Source organism: Lutjanus erythropterus, chromosome 11 (genome assembly GCF_056507025.1).
Source record: "Lutjanus erythropterus isolate fLutEry1 chromosome 11, fLutEry1.hap2, whole genome shotgun sequence".
In the NCBI taxonomy this organism is placed as follows: Eukaryota; Metazoa; Chordata; class Actinopteri; order Lutjaniformes; family Lutjanidae; genus Lutjanus; species Lutjanus erythropterus.
Window position 1 is genome coordinate 13,007,427 of NC_139327.1, and position 18,688 is coordinate 13,026,114.

General features: G+C 37.2%; 1 protein-coding gene across 1 annotated transcript; it reads left to right on the forward strand.

The window, feature by feature from the left end:
• The first annotated feature begins 3,171 nt into the window (after positions 1–3,171).
• vamp2 (vesicle-associated membrane protein 2) lies at positions 3,172–17,297 on the forward strand. Its single transcript, XM_084730850.1, has 5 exons — positions 3,172–3,549; positions 9,436–9,538; positions 10,109–10,267; positions 10,750–10,801; positions 12,493–17,297. Coding segments are annotated over exons 1-5 (333 nt in total). The 5' UTR covers positions 3,172–3,547; the 3' UTR covers positions 12,510–17,297.
• Positions 17,298–18,688: the final 1,391 nt, after the last annotated feature.

Here is an 18,688-nt window from a genome sequence, read left to right on the forward strand (position 1 = left end):
TTATTGGTGTTTGTTGAAGCCTTGGATAGATCTGTAATAACACACATACAACGACTTGATTGAACTTGAACTGATTTTTCATTCTTCTGAATGTTCTTACGCAGGAACTGACAATATAAAGGCAGGGAAACAGTAGACAGTACTGTTATGTACATACCAAATGTTCAGTAAGTTGTAAACAATACAAATAGTGCAAAGAAAGTAAACGATCAATGGATATACATGGAGTAGATCATTTCAATATGTACTGTATGCATGTATACGTACATCTATATTTTATACAAACAGTGACAGAGCCTGACATTTGACTGTTATTAGCATTTATATTTTCTCTATATTTCCAGCCCCGACACTCAGCAAAAAGAGGAATGATGAGGAAAATTTTATAATTGGGAAAAATTCCAGTGTAGCCTACAAATCTAAGAATTATTTGTATGGACCTTTTAAAAGTCAGTGTCAAAGATTTGCAGAATTAATAGTGTGATTAAAAAGACACCAGAAATACAGTATAAGAAAATCTACAGCAGCAGCAGCAAACAACACTGGTCTGTTGCTTTCATTTCTAAATTCTCCTAAAGGTGCCAGTATGCTTGTGCAACATGCCAGCTGTACATTTTCCAACACATTGAGGTCACAGCCGTGAGAGGGGACAGAAACCTCTGCACTTATTTGTCAGTGATGTTAGCAATGAAGCAAAGCTGTCCTACAGCACCACCATGTGGCCTCTGAGGAGTCTAACATCACCCATCAACTACAAGACTAAACCTACATCTATTTTAAAACCACATAACATGTACAAAGCTCGCACATACAGTCTTCAGATAGCAATTCTGTGGCAAAATAATTCAGCTTATAATGTGTGTATTAAATAACTGCAGTGAATATATGTAAATATATGGGTTATATAGTCCATCCTCACATTCATGTTTGAATATTTGTATCTTGATTTGAACAGCATGTGGAGTTTGATGTAACTTTGTTTTGAAAGCTCCTGTATGAAGAAAATGTATTATTTTTATTTTTAAGTATATAAGCATCACATATATATGTGTAGTAGTCGTGTATTTGGTTCACTGAGAGTTCATTGGTGAGATTGAGAGCGGATGCAGACACTCGCTCACATGAGATTTCAGCCTCTGTAATTTACTTGCACCTACTGGACTAATGCTGCAGAGAAAGCCAATTGATGTGTCAGGTGAGGTCAAGTTGGGTTTAGTGGGTTCAATATGTAACTGTGTTTGACTGATTGGATTTATCCTGACAAAGGATTCCTCCAGAGTTAGTTACCAGCACAACAGTAAACATTCAGGTGTACAAAACAAATATGCACTGTGAAGTATCTCTCAAAATCAGCATGATTATAATACAACATCTTTTATGAGACACTGCATTCATGCATTTAAAAAAACAGTGGCCATTTTTTCCCTTCATAATGTAGATGAATTTATTCCTGTTACAGACGTGTTAGTATAATTTTTACAGATTAAAAGGGGTCAAAGATAAAACTTCCCGAGGCCTGCTGATTTACAGCTTCTTCACAGCTGCCATTTTTACATGAAACAGCAAAGTAAACACAGGTGTTACCAAACAAATTCAGATTCAGTTCCATTCAGGTCAAACAGGGCCAGGGTGCTGCTAACATGCATGTAGGCTGTGCTACACAAAATATAGAGGGACCTTAATTAGTATCATTAATAACTCCTGTGTTTACCCTACTATTTCATATCAATATGACGGCCATGAAAAATATTGATTAGATCCAATACTAAGTGACGGTTGTTGCCACTCTTTTCAGGTTTATGGTACAGTAATTCAATTCTGCTCATGTCTTTCTGGCACTGCCTGTGAAGATAACAGATACAAGACTCTCAAGAGTAAAATGGAAATTAAATTCACACAAACAAATTAAGAAAAAAAAAACTTTAATTGACATTTGTATGTATCTCCTCATTGGCTTAGCTGAAAATAAATTTATAAAGGAAAATGTGACAGTAAAGTACTTCAGTGGAGCAGAGGTGTTCTGGCCTACAAACCTATTTTTTCTGTTAAGTTTATGATGCAGAAAAGATCATTCTCACTACTTGTTAATTATATTGCATTTGCTTTATCTGCCGAAATAATGGCAAAATGTTTTTTTTTTTTTTTTTGTTTTGTTTTTTTTAACCACATCATGCAGTCCTGGCAAATTAAAAGATATTTATGTATGATTTCTTCAGTGGCTTAGCTAAAAAGATGGTATGGCCTGCTGTTGTGGGTCATCATGCACTCCCATGCACTTTTTTTTCTGGAACAAAAAAAGTGAGTATGATTAAATTAACAGTCTATCCTTCATTCATTTTATGATTCATAAGTTTTGTTCTTATTTTTCCAAAAATCCCCAGCAGAGTTATGATATGTCTGTAGTATTTGTCAGTTTTTTATTTTTGTTTTCATTTCAGTCTAGTTTCAGTTTAGTTGTTGTTGTTTTGTTTGTTTTATTTTGTTTTACTGTAGTTTTTAGTGGGTTTACAGTATTGTATTAGGTTTTTATTATAATATTTTGTATTATAATATGGGGGTATCTGTAATGGGAAAACAGTTCAGAACAGATATTACAATACAAACAACACTGTGTGAAGGTTTTTTTTTCTAAAGTGTAGTTTTAATTTTATATCATTTAACTATTTGCTTTTTTTAACATCTATTTTAGTTTAGTTTATTAGTTAACTAGTAACCATGGTCCTAAGGGCCCCAAAGGCCAAGCTAAAGGACATATGCCTTCAAAGACCCCAGATCCCTATACACTTTTAGAGTACCATGCTAAATGTGATGCAGATACATGACAGCTTGAGAAAACAGTGGAACCCTGTTGCTCAAACAAAAGCTCGGTAAACTGCTTTCAGGTGGGTTTGCTCTCCACTACATCCCTTTCCATATTTACTATGAATGATAACCAGGCGCCCACTGCGAAGCTCGCCACACCCCCTTTCGAGGAACGCCATTTTGTTGACATCCTGACTTGCAGTCAAAATAAACTCTTTAAAAGGCGCTTTAAACCCAAGCATGACCATGACATGTACTACATGTGAATGAAACATGCGTAGAGCCCCAATAACAGCGTCTCTTGATAAAAAAAACCCCGCTGTCCTGGTCGTTAAATCGGTGTGTTTGAAGTCTCCGGCCACCCATTTCAACATGAAACTCGCCGCGATTGACGTCACCGAGCCATCTTTGTCCACCTAATCCAGGCGGCTGTTTATTACACCTTCATTACTGCACCGACTCTCACAGCGACGGGCACTGTGGTAATAATAGCCTGCAGGTGCCGCATCACTGTAGAAATAGGACGAAGAAAAGACGGTTTTTGTAGCGAGGGGACACACCTCACAGTGGCAGAGTTCCTCCTCGGCTATATAGGCAGGGAAACGCCACAATAAGCAACCAAAGGGTGCCAGAGGGTAGAGAGGAGCGCAGAAGGCAATCCACATCCATCTGCCAGCCACTTAGCAAGCGCTAACATTTCCAGTCCGGATTTCTGCACAGCTGTCCAGCCAATACTACCAGGAAAATGTGAGTATAACAAGCTCTATTTTTTATATAAAATCCTAATTTATTAACGAATTTTGTCTGATTCTGGCAGCCTGTTTGGGGATTTACGCTGTCTGAATGCCCTCTTGCGCGTCTCTGCCATTAAATACTGAGCTCATTTCGCTGGGTGTCGTGTTAATCAGTATATCACTGCTATATTTTGCTGCTTGCATTTGATTTTTCAGCTCTCTTTCTCCGATAATATGACCTGAAAGTGAATGTGAGAGGCTAACGCGTCGGCCTAACCTTGGAGCAGACGGTGGCATCGGGTTTATCTGTTATTGAACGCATAATTAGCCTCAATTTTCGTATTTACACGGTATATAAGCTCCGTGTTTGTCGCGTCTTTTATTTAATCGCCTCATCCTTTTGGTTGAGCCAGCACGCGCACATTTTTATCCAGTTTGGACTGGTTTGGTTTTGAAAAGGACACCGTCTGTGCGATTACCCACAGGCTAATTAAACCACATTAAGAAAGCATCTCGTACAATAAAGCCATTTTGTCTTTACTGGACATTTCTGGGCCTTATTTTTTATGTCGCTTATTTGTAACCGCAGGTGGCCATTATTAGAGCTTTATTCCAGAAACAGCAAGGACATGATTCTGGACATTTAAAGCTTCGACATTATTCGACGGATACTCCACAGACCTTCTTATACACGATGATATTATTAGCTCTGAAGTAAGCTTAGGCCTAGTTTACGTGATATTTGCAACCTACAGCGGGGGGTGGGGATAGCCTAGCCTCCTACTGTATGTCGTCGATTGTCGTGCGAGGGCGGACAGCTATGTATCTCTCCATATTTCAGCCCGCTTGCCTCTTCAGGGCCAAACTAATCCCGTAAAATGTTTTTTTCTTCTAAATCTTTGTGTGTCCTTTTCTGTTATTGACGGCACATAAACCAAATATATAAAGGGCAGGCCAAAGAAAGAAGGAGGCAGTTAAAACGATGAAATAGCTTGCTGCCAACACATGACATGTCATTGAGCAGTGGCAACACGTTTGTTAACACCCCCTCTGTAGGATATAAGTTATATTTGTCGCCAGCATTTGGTTATAATTGTTCATCCGAGGAGCCTCCCCGCCCTCGATGTGGTAGGCTTTCAGTGTATTTACAGGCCCTGTCGTGCTCGCCGTGAAACGTGATGTCTTATAGGACATTACGGAGGCCTGGTGTGTCTGTGAGTCTCGCGGTCAGGAGTAGATGAAGAAAAAAGGAGCGAGTGTTATTGTGGGTTAGGTTCCGGTTGAGGAACATCAAACAGACTGGGGTAGTGAGGCTGGGATCAGACTAGTTTCTGGTCTGGGCTGCTGTGGCGCTGTCCAGTGCTGAAATGTCGCTCTCCAGTGCTCAAAGTCAGACAGCATGCTTTCTCATGTCAGTCACCAAACATGCTGAAAACCATCAGTTTTATTTATTTTAGTGGTCACTTTAAATCAAATGCAGAATGATATGACGATATTCTTTCTTTCTTTCTTTCTTTCTTCAATTTAAAAATGTATGTTTTCAAAAGTTGTGAATAAAAACCACAAAAATGTATATAAATGGAAGAAATGTGGTCTTGTTCTTAGAAATATATGCATATATACTAATTAGTGAAACACTGGCTTAGAATAAAATAGAAAAAATAGATTTTCAGTTGCAAAATATAAATGCAAATAAGTGAGAACTGTATAAACACTGCAATCTTTTTCATGAATGTTTTTACAGATATTTGTCTTTATTTGCCATTGCAACCTTGTACGCCTAGTGCATGTACACCACAGCACATCATGAAACCAAATGTTCCTCAAGGTTCTACACAGAATTACAAAACAGACTACACGGTACCAACTAAGATTACACAAACCAAACATGACTATATGTATATACTACACAGGAGTACACAAAGTGCATTCATCGTGCAAACATGTAAGATGTTTTTTTTGCACCCAGTGTGACGCCTGGGTCTGGGTCACACACTTAGTATGAAGATGTCCTCCATCCATCCATCCATCCATCCATTCATCCATCCATCCATCCATCCATCCATCCATCCATCCATCTATGTATCTATCTATAGGACACATAGTGTGTAAGATAAGTGTTATTATTCTGCATGTCATCAGGGACCCTTGAATATCTTGCCCAAAGCCCTTTAATGTCGCACGAGCAGTCTTTGGAAACCACAGGGCGAGACTATTTTTATAAGCTCTCTGTCTTGAAAGAGGGTTAAATATATTTAGCTTTCATACCAAATCTGACATTAGCAGTGGACTGCAGAGAGATTAATGTGATTTCTTACCAACCCAGCATGTTAGGTTAGCTGCCCTTTTCAGATCAGAGGCATTTTTTACTTTTTTTAAAATGTCTGATTGGAAAATGAATTCCTGTTCTGCTGTTTTTTTGTATTATGCTGTGGGCATGGGCTGAATCTCTACCTCCACACACAAATTCATCAGCAGGGAGAGACAGTTTTTGTCAAAACGCCGAGATGCATGGGCTAAGCAATGATTGACTGATTTTATTCAACAACAACAAAAAGAATAAATACAGGATATGGACACCATGGACATTTTTTTCAGACTTTGTCAAGGATAAGAAAAGAAAACTAGTATGATTATTTCAATTGTGATCCAGGAGAGTTGTTAGCAAGTGACAAACTGACAGCACATACATTAAATTCCTCTATATTGCAGACACCACACAGGGAAAAATACATTAAGCAATAAATACACAAATTGGGTGGATCCTACCACAACACATCTCAGCAGTATATGAGATAATAATTTAATCTAACCTGTCCCTATACTGCTTTTTTCACAGCAGTTTTGAGCTAACCTTTTAGAATGGTATCTTTGTTGAGATTTTGAGATACAACAAGTTGACCAGGTTAGATTCACCACCAATACCTGTTGACTGCATCAGCCAAATCAAGAAATATACCAGTAAACAGGATATGACTATACCATGTGCCACACTCAGTGGAGCACGCAGAGACCCAGTTCAGTTTATCATTTTCAATTAAAAGTGAAGATTACCTATCAAAGCAGCACCGATCAGAAACAGTTGCCCCCCCACCTGGGTGTGGAGCTTCCAGTTTGTCGCTCCATCTAACACAGTGGGCGGTGTTCACAGGACGTGGAAGCTGGTGAGAAATCTTGTCACTGCACTAACAACTCTTCCTGATTGCTTGGGGTGCCAGTTCAGACGTGATGATAGCATGAACCTCCGCACACATTACACTTCTGTGGTGGTACTTGTTACTGGCAAGTGAAAAGAAGCATACAGTAATTACATAGATGTAGAGATGTAATTAAACAGTTTAATATAAGGCTGTGAATGTGGACAATTCTTTATCAGATTCTTGCACCAGTAGCTGATTAGTGAACATAATGCAACTACAGAATGATAATCGCCCTAATCTCAAGTAATAAAATAATATATGTTTTCTACTTAAGAAACAATAATAATTCACCATTATGTATATCACAGTTAGTCTTGAGTGTTTATATTGCCAGTGTCTGTGAGGGCTCGTTGGCAGCTGATAGGGACCACCAGCACCATCAGGCCAACTATTCAAAAGGATTTGTTGTTGTTAGAGGATTAGTGATGTGTGAGCGTGTAAAGGTGACCTTTATACACAGTTTTGCCTCACACTAGCAGTGTAGCTTAGTTACAGCTTTAGCTTCATCAAAGAGTATGAATTCACAATTTCACTTTCTAATGTTATTGGGGTTTTTTTGGATTAAAAAGTAACAATAAAGCATGATAAATTATGCACACTGAGCTAAATATTATTTAAATCACAATATGGCCAAATCACAGAAGCTGCAATTTTTAATAAAGGGTAAATATGCGACAAAAGAGCACCATAATGAAGTTCTGTGGTGCTGCAGAGATGCTCTGGCTTGCAAATCATCCTCTCCTGATGTGAGAAAACATTTCTGTTAGGTACAGACCCCAACACATGTAATTAAAATAAAAATTGTGATGCGAAAATGATCATTCCCACTAATGGTGAATCATATCACAACAAAAGCAATTGCAATATTTGTCAAAAATAATTATAATATGACTTTTTTACCATATCATGCAGCTCTAATCTGCTGCTTCATGAAGTTGCAGTATGTTCAGGATTTCATTTTAAGCCTATGTGAAGACTTTTAATTGATATTATTGATTGACTAAGATAATCATAAGTTATTACCAAATATTTGGTGCAATCTTGTTGTTTATTTTTTTTATTATATTTAATCAACCATTTTGTTTTTATGCTTGCTTTGTGCCTGCTGTCCATGCTGCATTTCAGAGATTATATTTCACTTAAGTGGAACCTGTATCTTTCAAAAGAAATTCAGTTTTCCATTGATTTACCTTGTGGATAGGACACAAACAGAATAAAACAAAATAAATTGTAAATATTTTTTTGCAAAATGTCATTAGTTAAGAACTAAGCTTCATTCTTGTACTATAAAAAGTCCCAGTAGGTTTAGAAAGTCAATGAATAAAATTACCCATGTCTAGACTCTTCTCTTTCAGCAACTTCTTTTAATGAAACCTTTGTACTAATGCATTTCAGAGGAAAAATACATTTAATAGTGCATTTCTAGGATGTATTTCCCTTTTTAATGTTGACAAGTCTAGCCTGTCAGTGAATTAGGAGAATAATGCATAGTTGGCAAATCTGACAAATTTGGAAATTCTGCCAATTCTATTTCAGGAGGTTGTTGCTCAGCTCCTACGTGATGCTGTGCTCTGTGTTTTTTATGAGTCTTAAATCACTAATGATTTTTCTGCATTAGATATACAGTTGTTTTATAGTTTTTGCTGTGTAGCGTAAAGCTGTCACTCAAATATAGATTTTTGTTCATCTTTCATTGTTCATCATTCATGTAACAGGATTAGAATTCATCTTGCAAAAAGAAAAAAAAAGAAGCATAAGTGATTTTGAAGTCTTTGTAAATGTTAAATTAATATGTACAAGTTACTGTATATATATTTGTTATATTTCTGATGCATTTGTTTCTCCTGATGCTAAGAACAAAGGTACAAGTACACATTAACACGAAGAAGAGGCATTTTTCATGGAGCTTTCACTTTTCAGTGTAAATGACACTCTCACTTAGACTGCCTGTCTCTCACTGAGGTCATTATGGGTGCGTACTAGTGCAGCCAAAAGAATAGGTCTATGTAGGTCACAATACAACATGACATGACAAATCAACTTGACTTCAGCAAAACCTAAAGCAATTAATTCTGTTTGTGTTAGAAGATAATTATCTGGACTCTCCAGTGCTATATATGGAATAACGTATGGAATACTAAATTTCTGGAACACAGGAAATTTTCAAAATCCTTAAAACTTGATCTGATTCTAACTTAAATCAGAATACCCACATATGAATGTTAGCACTTCACATATTCCTGATAAACAGCAAAGTACAAATAACGTCTCCATCACATTGTTACTATCGCAGAATGCTCCCAACACTGTTTAATCCACAGCAAAACTTCACACACTGAGCAAATATTCTGACATCTGAGTGAATTAAAAACAACAGATGGTCCCCCAAAAGATAAATTTGTGAGCACACCAAATTAAATATTTGTCTTTTTGCTGAGCCATTCCTGTCATTGGCACAAATGAACTTTCAACTGAGACAGACAGAATCAGACACATAATTACACATTTAAAATATGGTTGAATATGAAAATGTGTCAACTTTAATAGCTGATAGCATTCTTAATATCTTAATATCTATAACTGCTGTCTCTTGTTTTGCAAGGGGATAAATCATTGAGTTATAATTGTTAAAATAAAACTCTTGTGTTGGTTTGTATGATTTATATAATGACTGACTATTTGTATGTTTTTATCATTAGGTCTGCCCCAGCTGGAGCCCCTGCACCAGAGGGAGGGAATCAACCTCCTCCCAACCTCACCAGCAACCGTCGTCTGCAGCAGACACAGGCACAGGTGGATGAGGTGAGTGCTCACCTCTCTGCAAACCCACAGTCATGTTGTCAGGCTCAGGCATTCACAGTTTTAGCATTGTTCCTTGTTCAGTTATTGGTGATTGCGTCCTCTGTGCTCGCTAGAGCTGCAATGATTAGTCAATTAATCAATCTACTTTGATAATCAATTAATTGTTTCAGTATTTTCTAAGCAAAGTGTCAAACATTTGCTGGTTCCAGCTTCTTAAATGTGGGTTTCAGGGTTTTGGACTGTTGGTTGGACAAAACTTAATTGACTAAATGATTAACCGATTAATTGTAAAAATAATCAGCAGAGTAATCAATAATGAAAACAATCATTAGTTGCTCACATACTATACAAATCAAATTTTAGACAGAAAAACACTATCATTGTCAGGAATGGGATTGACTAGTCATTTATACAATGCTGAACCATAATTTGAGGTGAAACTTAATAAATAACTGTCAATGATCATCCATAACTAATAGTACAGCCCCCCCCCCGCCCCCACACACACACACACAGGCATTCTATCATAGTAGCTGATTACACCACATTGCTTTGCGTTTCTTTCCCCAGGTGGTGGATATCATGCGTGTAAACGTGGATAAGGTTCTGGAGCGTGATCAGAAGCTGTCAGAACTGGACGATAGGGCTGACGCCCTGCAGGCTGGAGCCTCTCAATTCGAGACCAGCGCTGCAAAACTGAAGAATAAATACTGGTGGAAGAATGCCAAGGTGAGAACATGCAGACGTGCTTACTCTGATAGCAAAGACGTATGTATAAAGGCTGCCCGAAACTGTCTTGTTTACAGGCAGATGAAAAAAATGAAAGAAAGAAATGTCTCTAGGATTGTGTGGCCAATCACAACTGTTGATTTCTGCTACTTCTGCTCACAGAAATAATTTTTGCTGCGTCACTGGGCATTTTAGGGTATAAATTCAACTTATACTATCTACATCATCATTGGATTACATAATGGAACATCACTGCTGGAATTTTAGGTCTTGAGGTTAATTTAACTGGGGATTAGATGATGTTAGAAATTCACTATATGTGAGCTTATATAATAATACAGGCAGGCAGGTGAAATTTTAATGTAATAATGAAATTTTGTCTGGGTTGCATGGCCTTTGATGTGTTTTTGTCCTTTTCAGAATTTGTTTTATCAATAGTCATGTGTGGAAAAAAAAATGACACACTTCTTTACTGATTACAGATGATGATTATCCTGGGTGTGATATGCGTGATTGTCCTCATTGTCATTATTGGTAAGAATCCTCCAACTTTTCTGTACACATTGATTTGTCTTTGTTATCTCTATAGAAGTAATCAGTTTTAATACTTTAAATAGTGTAAACATACTGTATATCAGAGGTGTAGACTCACATGACTTGGACTTAAGTCATAAATTTGATTACTTTAGAAATCAACTTGACAAAATCAAAATTGCAAATCTACTTGGACTTAAACACCTATGACTTGTGACTTCACTTGGACTTGAGCCTCTTGACTTGAAAATACTTGATACCTTCCTTCAATCCCAAAGACTTAAAAGAATATTATTTCAAACTGTGCCACAAATCAATTAATTTCCCTTCATTTCAACTAACATTAACACTATTCATTCCCAGCAAGCTGACACTTACTTCCCCATATCCATTTTGTTTAACCAATCTGACAGCGTCCAAGTAAGCTGCAGGAGAGAAAAACGAAGGACTAACTTTGTGTTAATTAGCTCCAGTTACAAAAAATGATACCAAAGATAATTTTGTTCATGTACACATACTAATTATTTTTTAAATGATTAATTAATGATTAATCATCTAATAAAAAAAAATCATTTGATCTAAAGATTTTTCTTTTTTATTATTTGATTTAACTAAGCACTGTGCCAGTCCTTTCACTGAACTGGACAGTCAGTATTTTTACTGAAGCACTTGACTTAAAATGGTCATGACATGGATTTATTTCATCACTGGAGTAGTACACAGTTAAGATAATCAATGGCAAATGTATTTTTGCATCAGTGTGGGGCAAGGACAATAATTGCTGTAATGACAGTCACCGACTGTAACAGCAGTTTGTAATTTGAGTCCTTTACCATAAAGCAAACAGAAAGTATAAAATGGATGAATAACACCATGAGATGACGCACAACGTTAGCAGTAGTGCAGGATTTACATTTAACATTAGATGAAGAAAGATCTAGAAGAGCAATTTAAAGTGACTACTACTAACAGAAACACATGCCACGTGTTGATAGTCCTGACATATACTGCTTGGATGCTGACAAACAGTAACCAGGACAGTGCTGTCCTGTCTCGCTGCATTTGTTGCTGCTGCCGCTTGACAAAGTGCCCTGATGGTTTCACTTCAGGTGCTCGTATAGAGCAGTTGTATGAATCTCACGTCAACACATTATACAAATTGACGTGTTTTTGTAATCAATTATGTTGATTACGTCAACATATCACCCCTGCCCTAGCACAAAAACTATGCAGTGGTCAGCAAGAATTGAATTGCAGTATACAAAATATGCAGGTCCAAAATTAAGGACGGAGACACAGCAACTTCCAAATTTGTTCAACATATGAGATTGCAAAAAGAATGGTAAGTTGAAGCTCTTCTGTAAAAATGCCATTACATTTGGTGAAGAAAGCATTATGACTTAAAGATGATAAACTCAAAGTTTAAGACTTGGGACTTGAGTAAAAAGACTTGAGACTTGACTTGCAAAACAATGACTTGGTCCCACCTCTGCTGTATATAATGTATAATACAGGGGATGTCTTTATATGAAAAAGACATGTTACTGAGACTAAAAATCATATTCAGTCTTAACAAATCTAAGAAAATTGTTGGTAAATGTTGATTTGATAGATTTTTATGCTGATGCATGACTTTAAACATTATGATTCAAACTTCCTCACCATTCCTTTTCCTTTCTTTCTTTCTACAGTGTACTTCAGCACCTAAGAAGAGTTGCTCCTACCCCAGTCTAATCCCAATTTCCTTGCTACAGAAAAAAAACCCTCAAATTGATGACAAAATTAACCATGAGAAAATAATTTATTATATATATCTCTCCTGATTAGCCTCGATATAACACCCCTAAACCCTTCAGGGCCCCATGGCTCCCCCACTTCCACCACCTCGCCTCTGGACCCCTTGTCAATATTTGTCCTGTGAGTGTGTGGCCCTGTCTCCTTTCTGGGTACTCTTGGCTTTTCTAACCTGCCATACCGAGAACCAAACACTTGTGACCATGCAACAACAGAAAAGGAAACAACGATTGGCGATAATTGTTACATAACTGATATATATAGTTCTTTGTAGAGTTTTATTCTGATATATACTGTTTTGTAGGTGTGTGTGCGTGTGTGTGTGTGCATTTTGTATTTTTTAATTTTTGTATTAATTTTACGTATGCTTCAGCGTTAAATACTGCCTATTAATCAAAGTGTGTATCTTGCATGTTATCATCATCTGTCCGTCCCCTGCTTACTCTCTCTTTTTGGTGTATTTTTGCACAGTGGAGTTAGTCTCCATCTATACTAACAAAATGCAAGTTAATTTTCCAGTCCATCTGTGTCAATAAGACAGTCCAAAATAAGCCAGAGATCTAAAACTTGTACTAAAAAATACATCATCAAGTTACAAAAATTTTAGCTACTATATAGACAAAACTGCCCTTGAAAATGCTCTTACTTCAGCTACAGATTTCTATAACTTGATGCCATTAAAAATTCAAGTCTTAGCTTCTTTGCTGGCTTTCTGAGAGAGTTAAAGCTCACTGATATTGATCAAACATACAAATAATGCATGAATTGTTAAACTAATCCCTCGTAATCATCATTTCCAGTCCTTTCCATCTGAGTGTCATTTCTCTTTCTCCATCTCTGTTGTCTAATAATTTCCATCTGTAATGTCTTTAACCCTCTTTCTGTCTCTCAGCATGCTTGAACACCTCAATTTCTTCTGATGATTTCAAAACTGCCATAGTACAGTTGGACCAATGTCTGTAGATGTTTCTTTTTTTTATTTAAATATTAACGTAGTGTCTTATTTCGAAAACATTCCTTCATTGCAGTCTAGTGCAAATGGTCTTACCGTAGCACATGTAAGTGTAAGTATCTTTAAGAAAAAAAAATACACGCGCGATGAAACTTGTGTCGGTCGGTCATACAAACCATAGGAGAAAATAGTTATAGTTAATAGCTGTAAGGGTCAGTTCTGGATAGACAGGATTAGACTGTCAATCTGTCCAAATTCTTTTATTTTGTAATAACAATGATAATGATGTTATCCTAACATTACACTTACAGGATACTGTGGAGATGTCAAACTGTGGATATGGGCTTGCAAAACAATTGTAAAATAGGGCCATTATATAAACTGACAATTGATTAATTTCCGTAAATGAATTTTTGCTGGCCCTACATTTAACCTACATGGACACTGAAAAGCCTTAGTCTTCAGTCACTTCTATTAGTTACTGTTGAATATTTCCAGTCAGACACACCCTCACACTTTAAGCTTGTGTTGGGGAGTGAGTGACTGGCTGCAGAATCTGTTTAAAATGCACAAACAACCTTGTTTTTGATGGCGCTGTCTGGCTGGTCTATAGCCTGGCCAACGGAGATCCTCGTGCAGCAAAACCTCTCCACATGAAGAGCACATTTTTCAAAAAAAAAAAAAAAAAGAGACAATTCAGCCTTATTTTGCAAACCCAGGAACAGAGACAGAGGCTAATGAGAAAAATTCAGTTGTGTTTTAGTTCAGCAACTTCGGGGGAAGGCTCAGAAATTCACAGTCAAAAGGTTAGCGACAAGAGACATGAGAAGCAATTATTCAAAAAAAAAAAAACTAGACACACTCCTTTGAAGAGTGTTTTGCTAACTAGCGCAGTGGTTCTGTCTCAGTGTTTCTCCCTATAGTTAAGACCTTTTTTCTTTTTTAAATATAATAGATTCTATTTTTTATTATAGTATATTTTTGTGTGAAACAGACAGGTAAAGAGGAAGTGTGTGCAATCAGTGCTATTTGCTGCTGATGGCAGCAAGCTCCTCTTTACCTCTGTCTGCTGTGTTTTTTGTAATTCAGCTCCGTGCGTTATACACTGCCAAGCAACAAGGGAGAGGCTTCTATTGTTATTTCTTTCATTGGTGCCCTCGCTGGTTTGGTCTTTGTTTTGGCATTGACTCCTGTGCATATTATACCTTATGGCTACTTTATGAGCAGGAGAGCAGGGCAATGATGATGATGCACTTGTTTTTTAATGCTCTGTCAAACTAAGGCCTTGTACACATGAACATGAGACAACAAATTCAGGAGTGTTACATGTGGTCGTGGTAAATCTAAGCTCCGAAATAATTCAATCAAATCTCTGTCTCATGAAATGAAAGAATGACACTAATGCCATTGCTAACAATCCTAAAATGTATAAATTTAGCTTAACAGTAGGCTACAGTCACTGCAAAAGACCACGAAACCACCTACAATATCAAAACAAGTGTGTGTAAAGCCTTAGTTGCCTCTTTTCAACATGACTTTTTATCTTCCCCACCAGCTGAGAAGACCAGCCTGCCCCCCTTTTGCTCAACTCACTGATTCTGAATCCTACAGTGTGTATGTGTAATGTGTGTTTGTGCCTGAGTGTGCGTGTGCGTGTGTGTTAGAATAGCTCTGTCTTGGGAATATCCCCAGTTTATCCTGACAGATTAGGCCGCTTAAATCTCAGAGTGAGGGCACGTTGTTTCCTTGACCACTGAAGTACACAAGCAGAGAGGTTACAGATCTGCCGGCTTCCAGTTCTTTTAGGAAGGACCCTAACCAACCTTAGCAAACCCGCTCCCCTCTGCTTCCCCTACTGGTTTTTTCCTCCAAACAGAGCAAAAGTAAAACTGCAGACGATTACCAAAGACCAGATTTCCATGCTTATGCTGCCAATTGCCATCAAAAACAAGTGGAGAGAAACAGGTTTATCCAAACAATCCCGGTCTCTTTTAAAATAGCTGATACCCTTACCATATTTATCCACAATTTAACTATCACACCCTGTTTATATGGTGTGTCAGTTTGGCTTGTGAGTGTGCCATTCTAACTTATGCAAATTAAACCAAACCATAAGGACCGCATGTTTCAAATCTCAAATACAGACCAAGGAAACTAAGTTTAGTTTAGCTTCCTTGATACAGACTACCCCAACATGTGTATCCAGGTCTGGTAACAAGTTTTTAGACACATGATCCTATAACTAATAATAGCACAACTTCTTTTTTTTTCTGTCTCCATAGTGCTGCCAAGTTCTCAAACGAAAAGACATAAACTATAGCTACTAGCTACATAAATCAAGAAAAACAAAAAAATCAGCATTGTTTGGTGTTGTAATATGGGGGCGTTTTGGGGAGTAGGGGGTCCTATATCCTCAGGTTTAAGGTATTAGCAATTTACCAAAATATATATGAGGACAAAAACTATATTATTAACTGAAAAATCGGGTTTTTGGCAATAGAAGATCAGGATAGGGTTACAAATGTGGTCCTTTTAGCCATCCTGCAGGAGTTAACCACACAGTGGACTTGAAGTGAAATAATACTACTGATTGGGGTAGGACTTCTGTGTTAATCCATAAAATCAAACTGTCGTGAGCGCTCAACCAATTTGATCACGACAGTGGAAATGAAGTGAGTGCTCTCTTTTTTCTGTTGCTTTATTGTCTGTATGAAAAGAAGTGCGCATATATTTTAACACCGTGGCACTTTTTCTGTTGTGATTTGTTCATTTTTTTCAGTGGGATGGGAACTTGATTCAGTGAGAAAGAATATTGTCTTATGTCAACCTCAAGAATTGTTCAGTGATCTCAACTTAACACTGTGTTCAGGTCATTTGGGGATGGTCCAAAATGTGAGTTGCCAACATAGAAAAAAGTGTTCAGACCCGTCTTCCAGGTTTGAAAGATAACTTGTGAACTTGTGATTCAGACTTGGAAGGAAACAAGCAGAGAGAAAGCTACCAACAGATGATCTAATCGTTAAATACGGCATCATGTAATATGTACAGAGTTCAGTGTCACCCCCAAATGGCACGAATGCAGTGATAGGAGGGAACCTGAGTCTCTGAATGTTCACTGGATGGCTATAAACATACAATATTCTACTTATTATATGTTAACATGTTTTATTTTTGAACCAAATATTGTGTTTTTTTTCTTTTGCATCAATTTAGTAATAACTCCAGATGTCACTGAATTGTTTGTGTGTAAGCACTGATGGGTAAAGGTAAAGAAAAATGGGAAGTTAATGGGGAAAAAAGTATTTTTACCTTCAATTGTCCAGAATGCTTAGAATGATTCTACAGTTTACATCAGATTGCCGTTTGTATCTACAAGATCTATTTTTTGTTTAAATCTGTTTATTTTTGAGGAAAGATTTTAATTTCTCTTTGGGACTGGGGTTTCCGGGACGAAGGCCCATATTGCCCCTGGTCGTCTGGCCTTACAGGAGGGACAGGACTGGACGATCATGGGCAATGTGCTCAAGCTTTATTTTATCCTGTTTCTTTTTTTCCTTTGCTTTTATTTATTGATAGATTTATTGTGCTGTCATTTGGTATGGGATTAGAAACTAAGCAAGGTTGACTCAACGTAAAGGAGAGGAGACTGAATGAAAAACTAAAGTACATAAAATAATTGTAGTGTAAATCTATCAATGTCTTATTATATTGATGAACATCATGAAATATATGTATATTGGAAAAACAGTACCTATGACAACTTGTACTTTTGTGTGTGTGCTTCATGTGCTCTGTGGATGTACAACAATGGGCAGATGCAATTTTGACTGCAATTCTGGGACCTTATCTGACCTGTATGAATAAGTATAAATTTATTATCAATACAAAGATAAACCTCTTTCTTTAATTTATCCTCACTACATGTGTTTCTAATATCTAAAATATAGAGAACTGGAGCCACAGTAGTAGGGTTGCTCCAATACCAGTAAGGAACAAGCCTAATATGCGGTATCAGTTATTGGCAAGTATGCAATCTATGCGCCGATCCAGTATTGTAACATTTATAAGCTCCATACCTTGACTCTGCTACTTCCCAGCATCATATGATATCTATACAGGGTTAGTAGTAGGGCCCGACCAATACAGGATTTTGGGGGCCAATGTTGATAACATATTAGGGAGTAAAAAAAATTCCAATATTAATATATCTACCGATATTGCAATCATCCCTCAAATGTGCCTATGAAACTCTTGTGGTAAAGATAGTAATGAAGGCAGGATTTGTTTTGCAGTTTAACAATAAATTAAATTGTCCAAAATAATATCAGGCCACTGGAACAGTGAACTTAGGTATATGGAACTTTCATTAAGGAAAAAAATATCTAATTTACATAAAATGCTGCTTTTAAAACTAAAAAACATTATGCAGTATGTTCTTATATCAGCATATATTGGACTACATATACACCCATACCGATATAGACCAACAAGCGTACGTGCGGAATTTGCACAGCACAGATGAACATTACTGAACCTTTAATATGGCTCAGGCATTAAGGCTAAAAGCATTGTAGAGGGCCATATTATGGGCCCACAGTCGTGCAAAATTATGGAGCAGTGTTTTAGCCAGCTGGTTTACTCTATTGTTAATGACAGTTATAATAGAGTCACTATCAATAAAAAACGGTCGTAGACACCTAAGTCTGCCGTAAAGGAGCAGTAGTTTGTATCCAAACCGGAAGTGTCTAGAAGGGAACCCAAGACCCTCGAAAGATCTCGCGAGAATGATCAATTAAATTAAATTAAACCCAAACCGTTACATTTTTCTAATCCAAAAAATTGTTTTCTTCCCCTAAACCTACACAGAGGTCAACCACAAAGTTGTAACATTGTAAAACATAATTATTGTGTACAAATAAGAAGTAACACTTACAAAGCTCGCGAGACCTTCACAGATATGGGGTTCCCTTCTAGATTGGCGACTCCGAAAGCTCATAACTTCTCATATTCCTTGCTTTTCTTTCGCTTTAATTTCAGTTAATAACGAACACTCTTCATTCAGTGTATAAACCGCCACATATACCCCTTGCTAGCTGTCAGAAATGCGAGTGCACACGGAAAGGAAGGCCTCATTTTGAGCA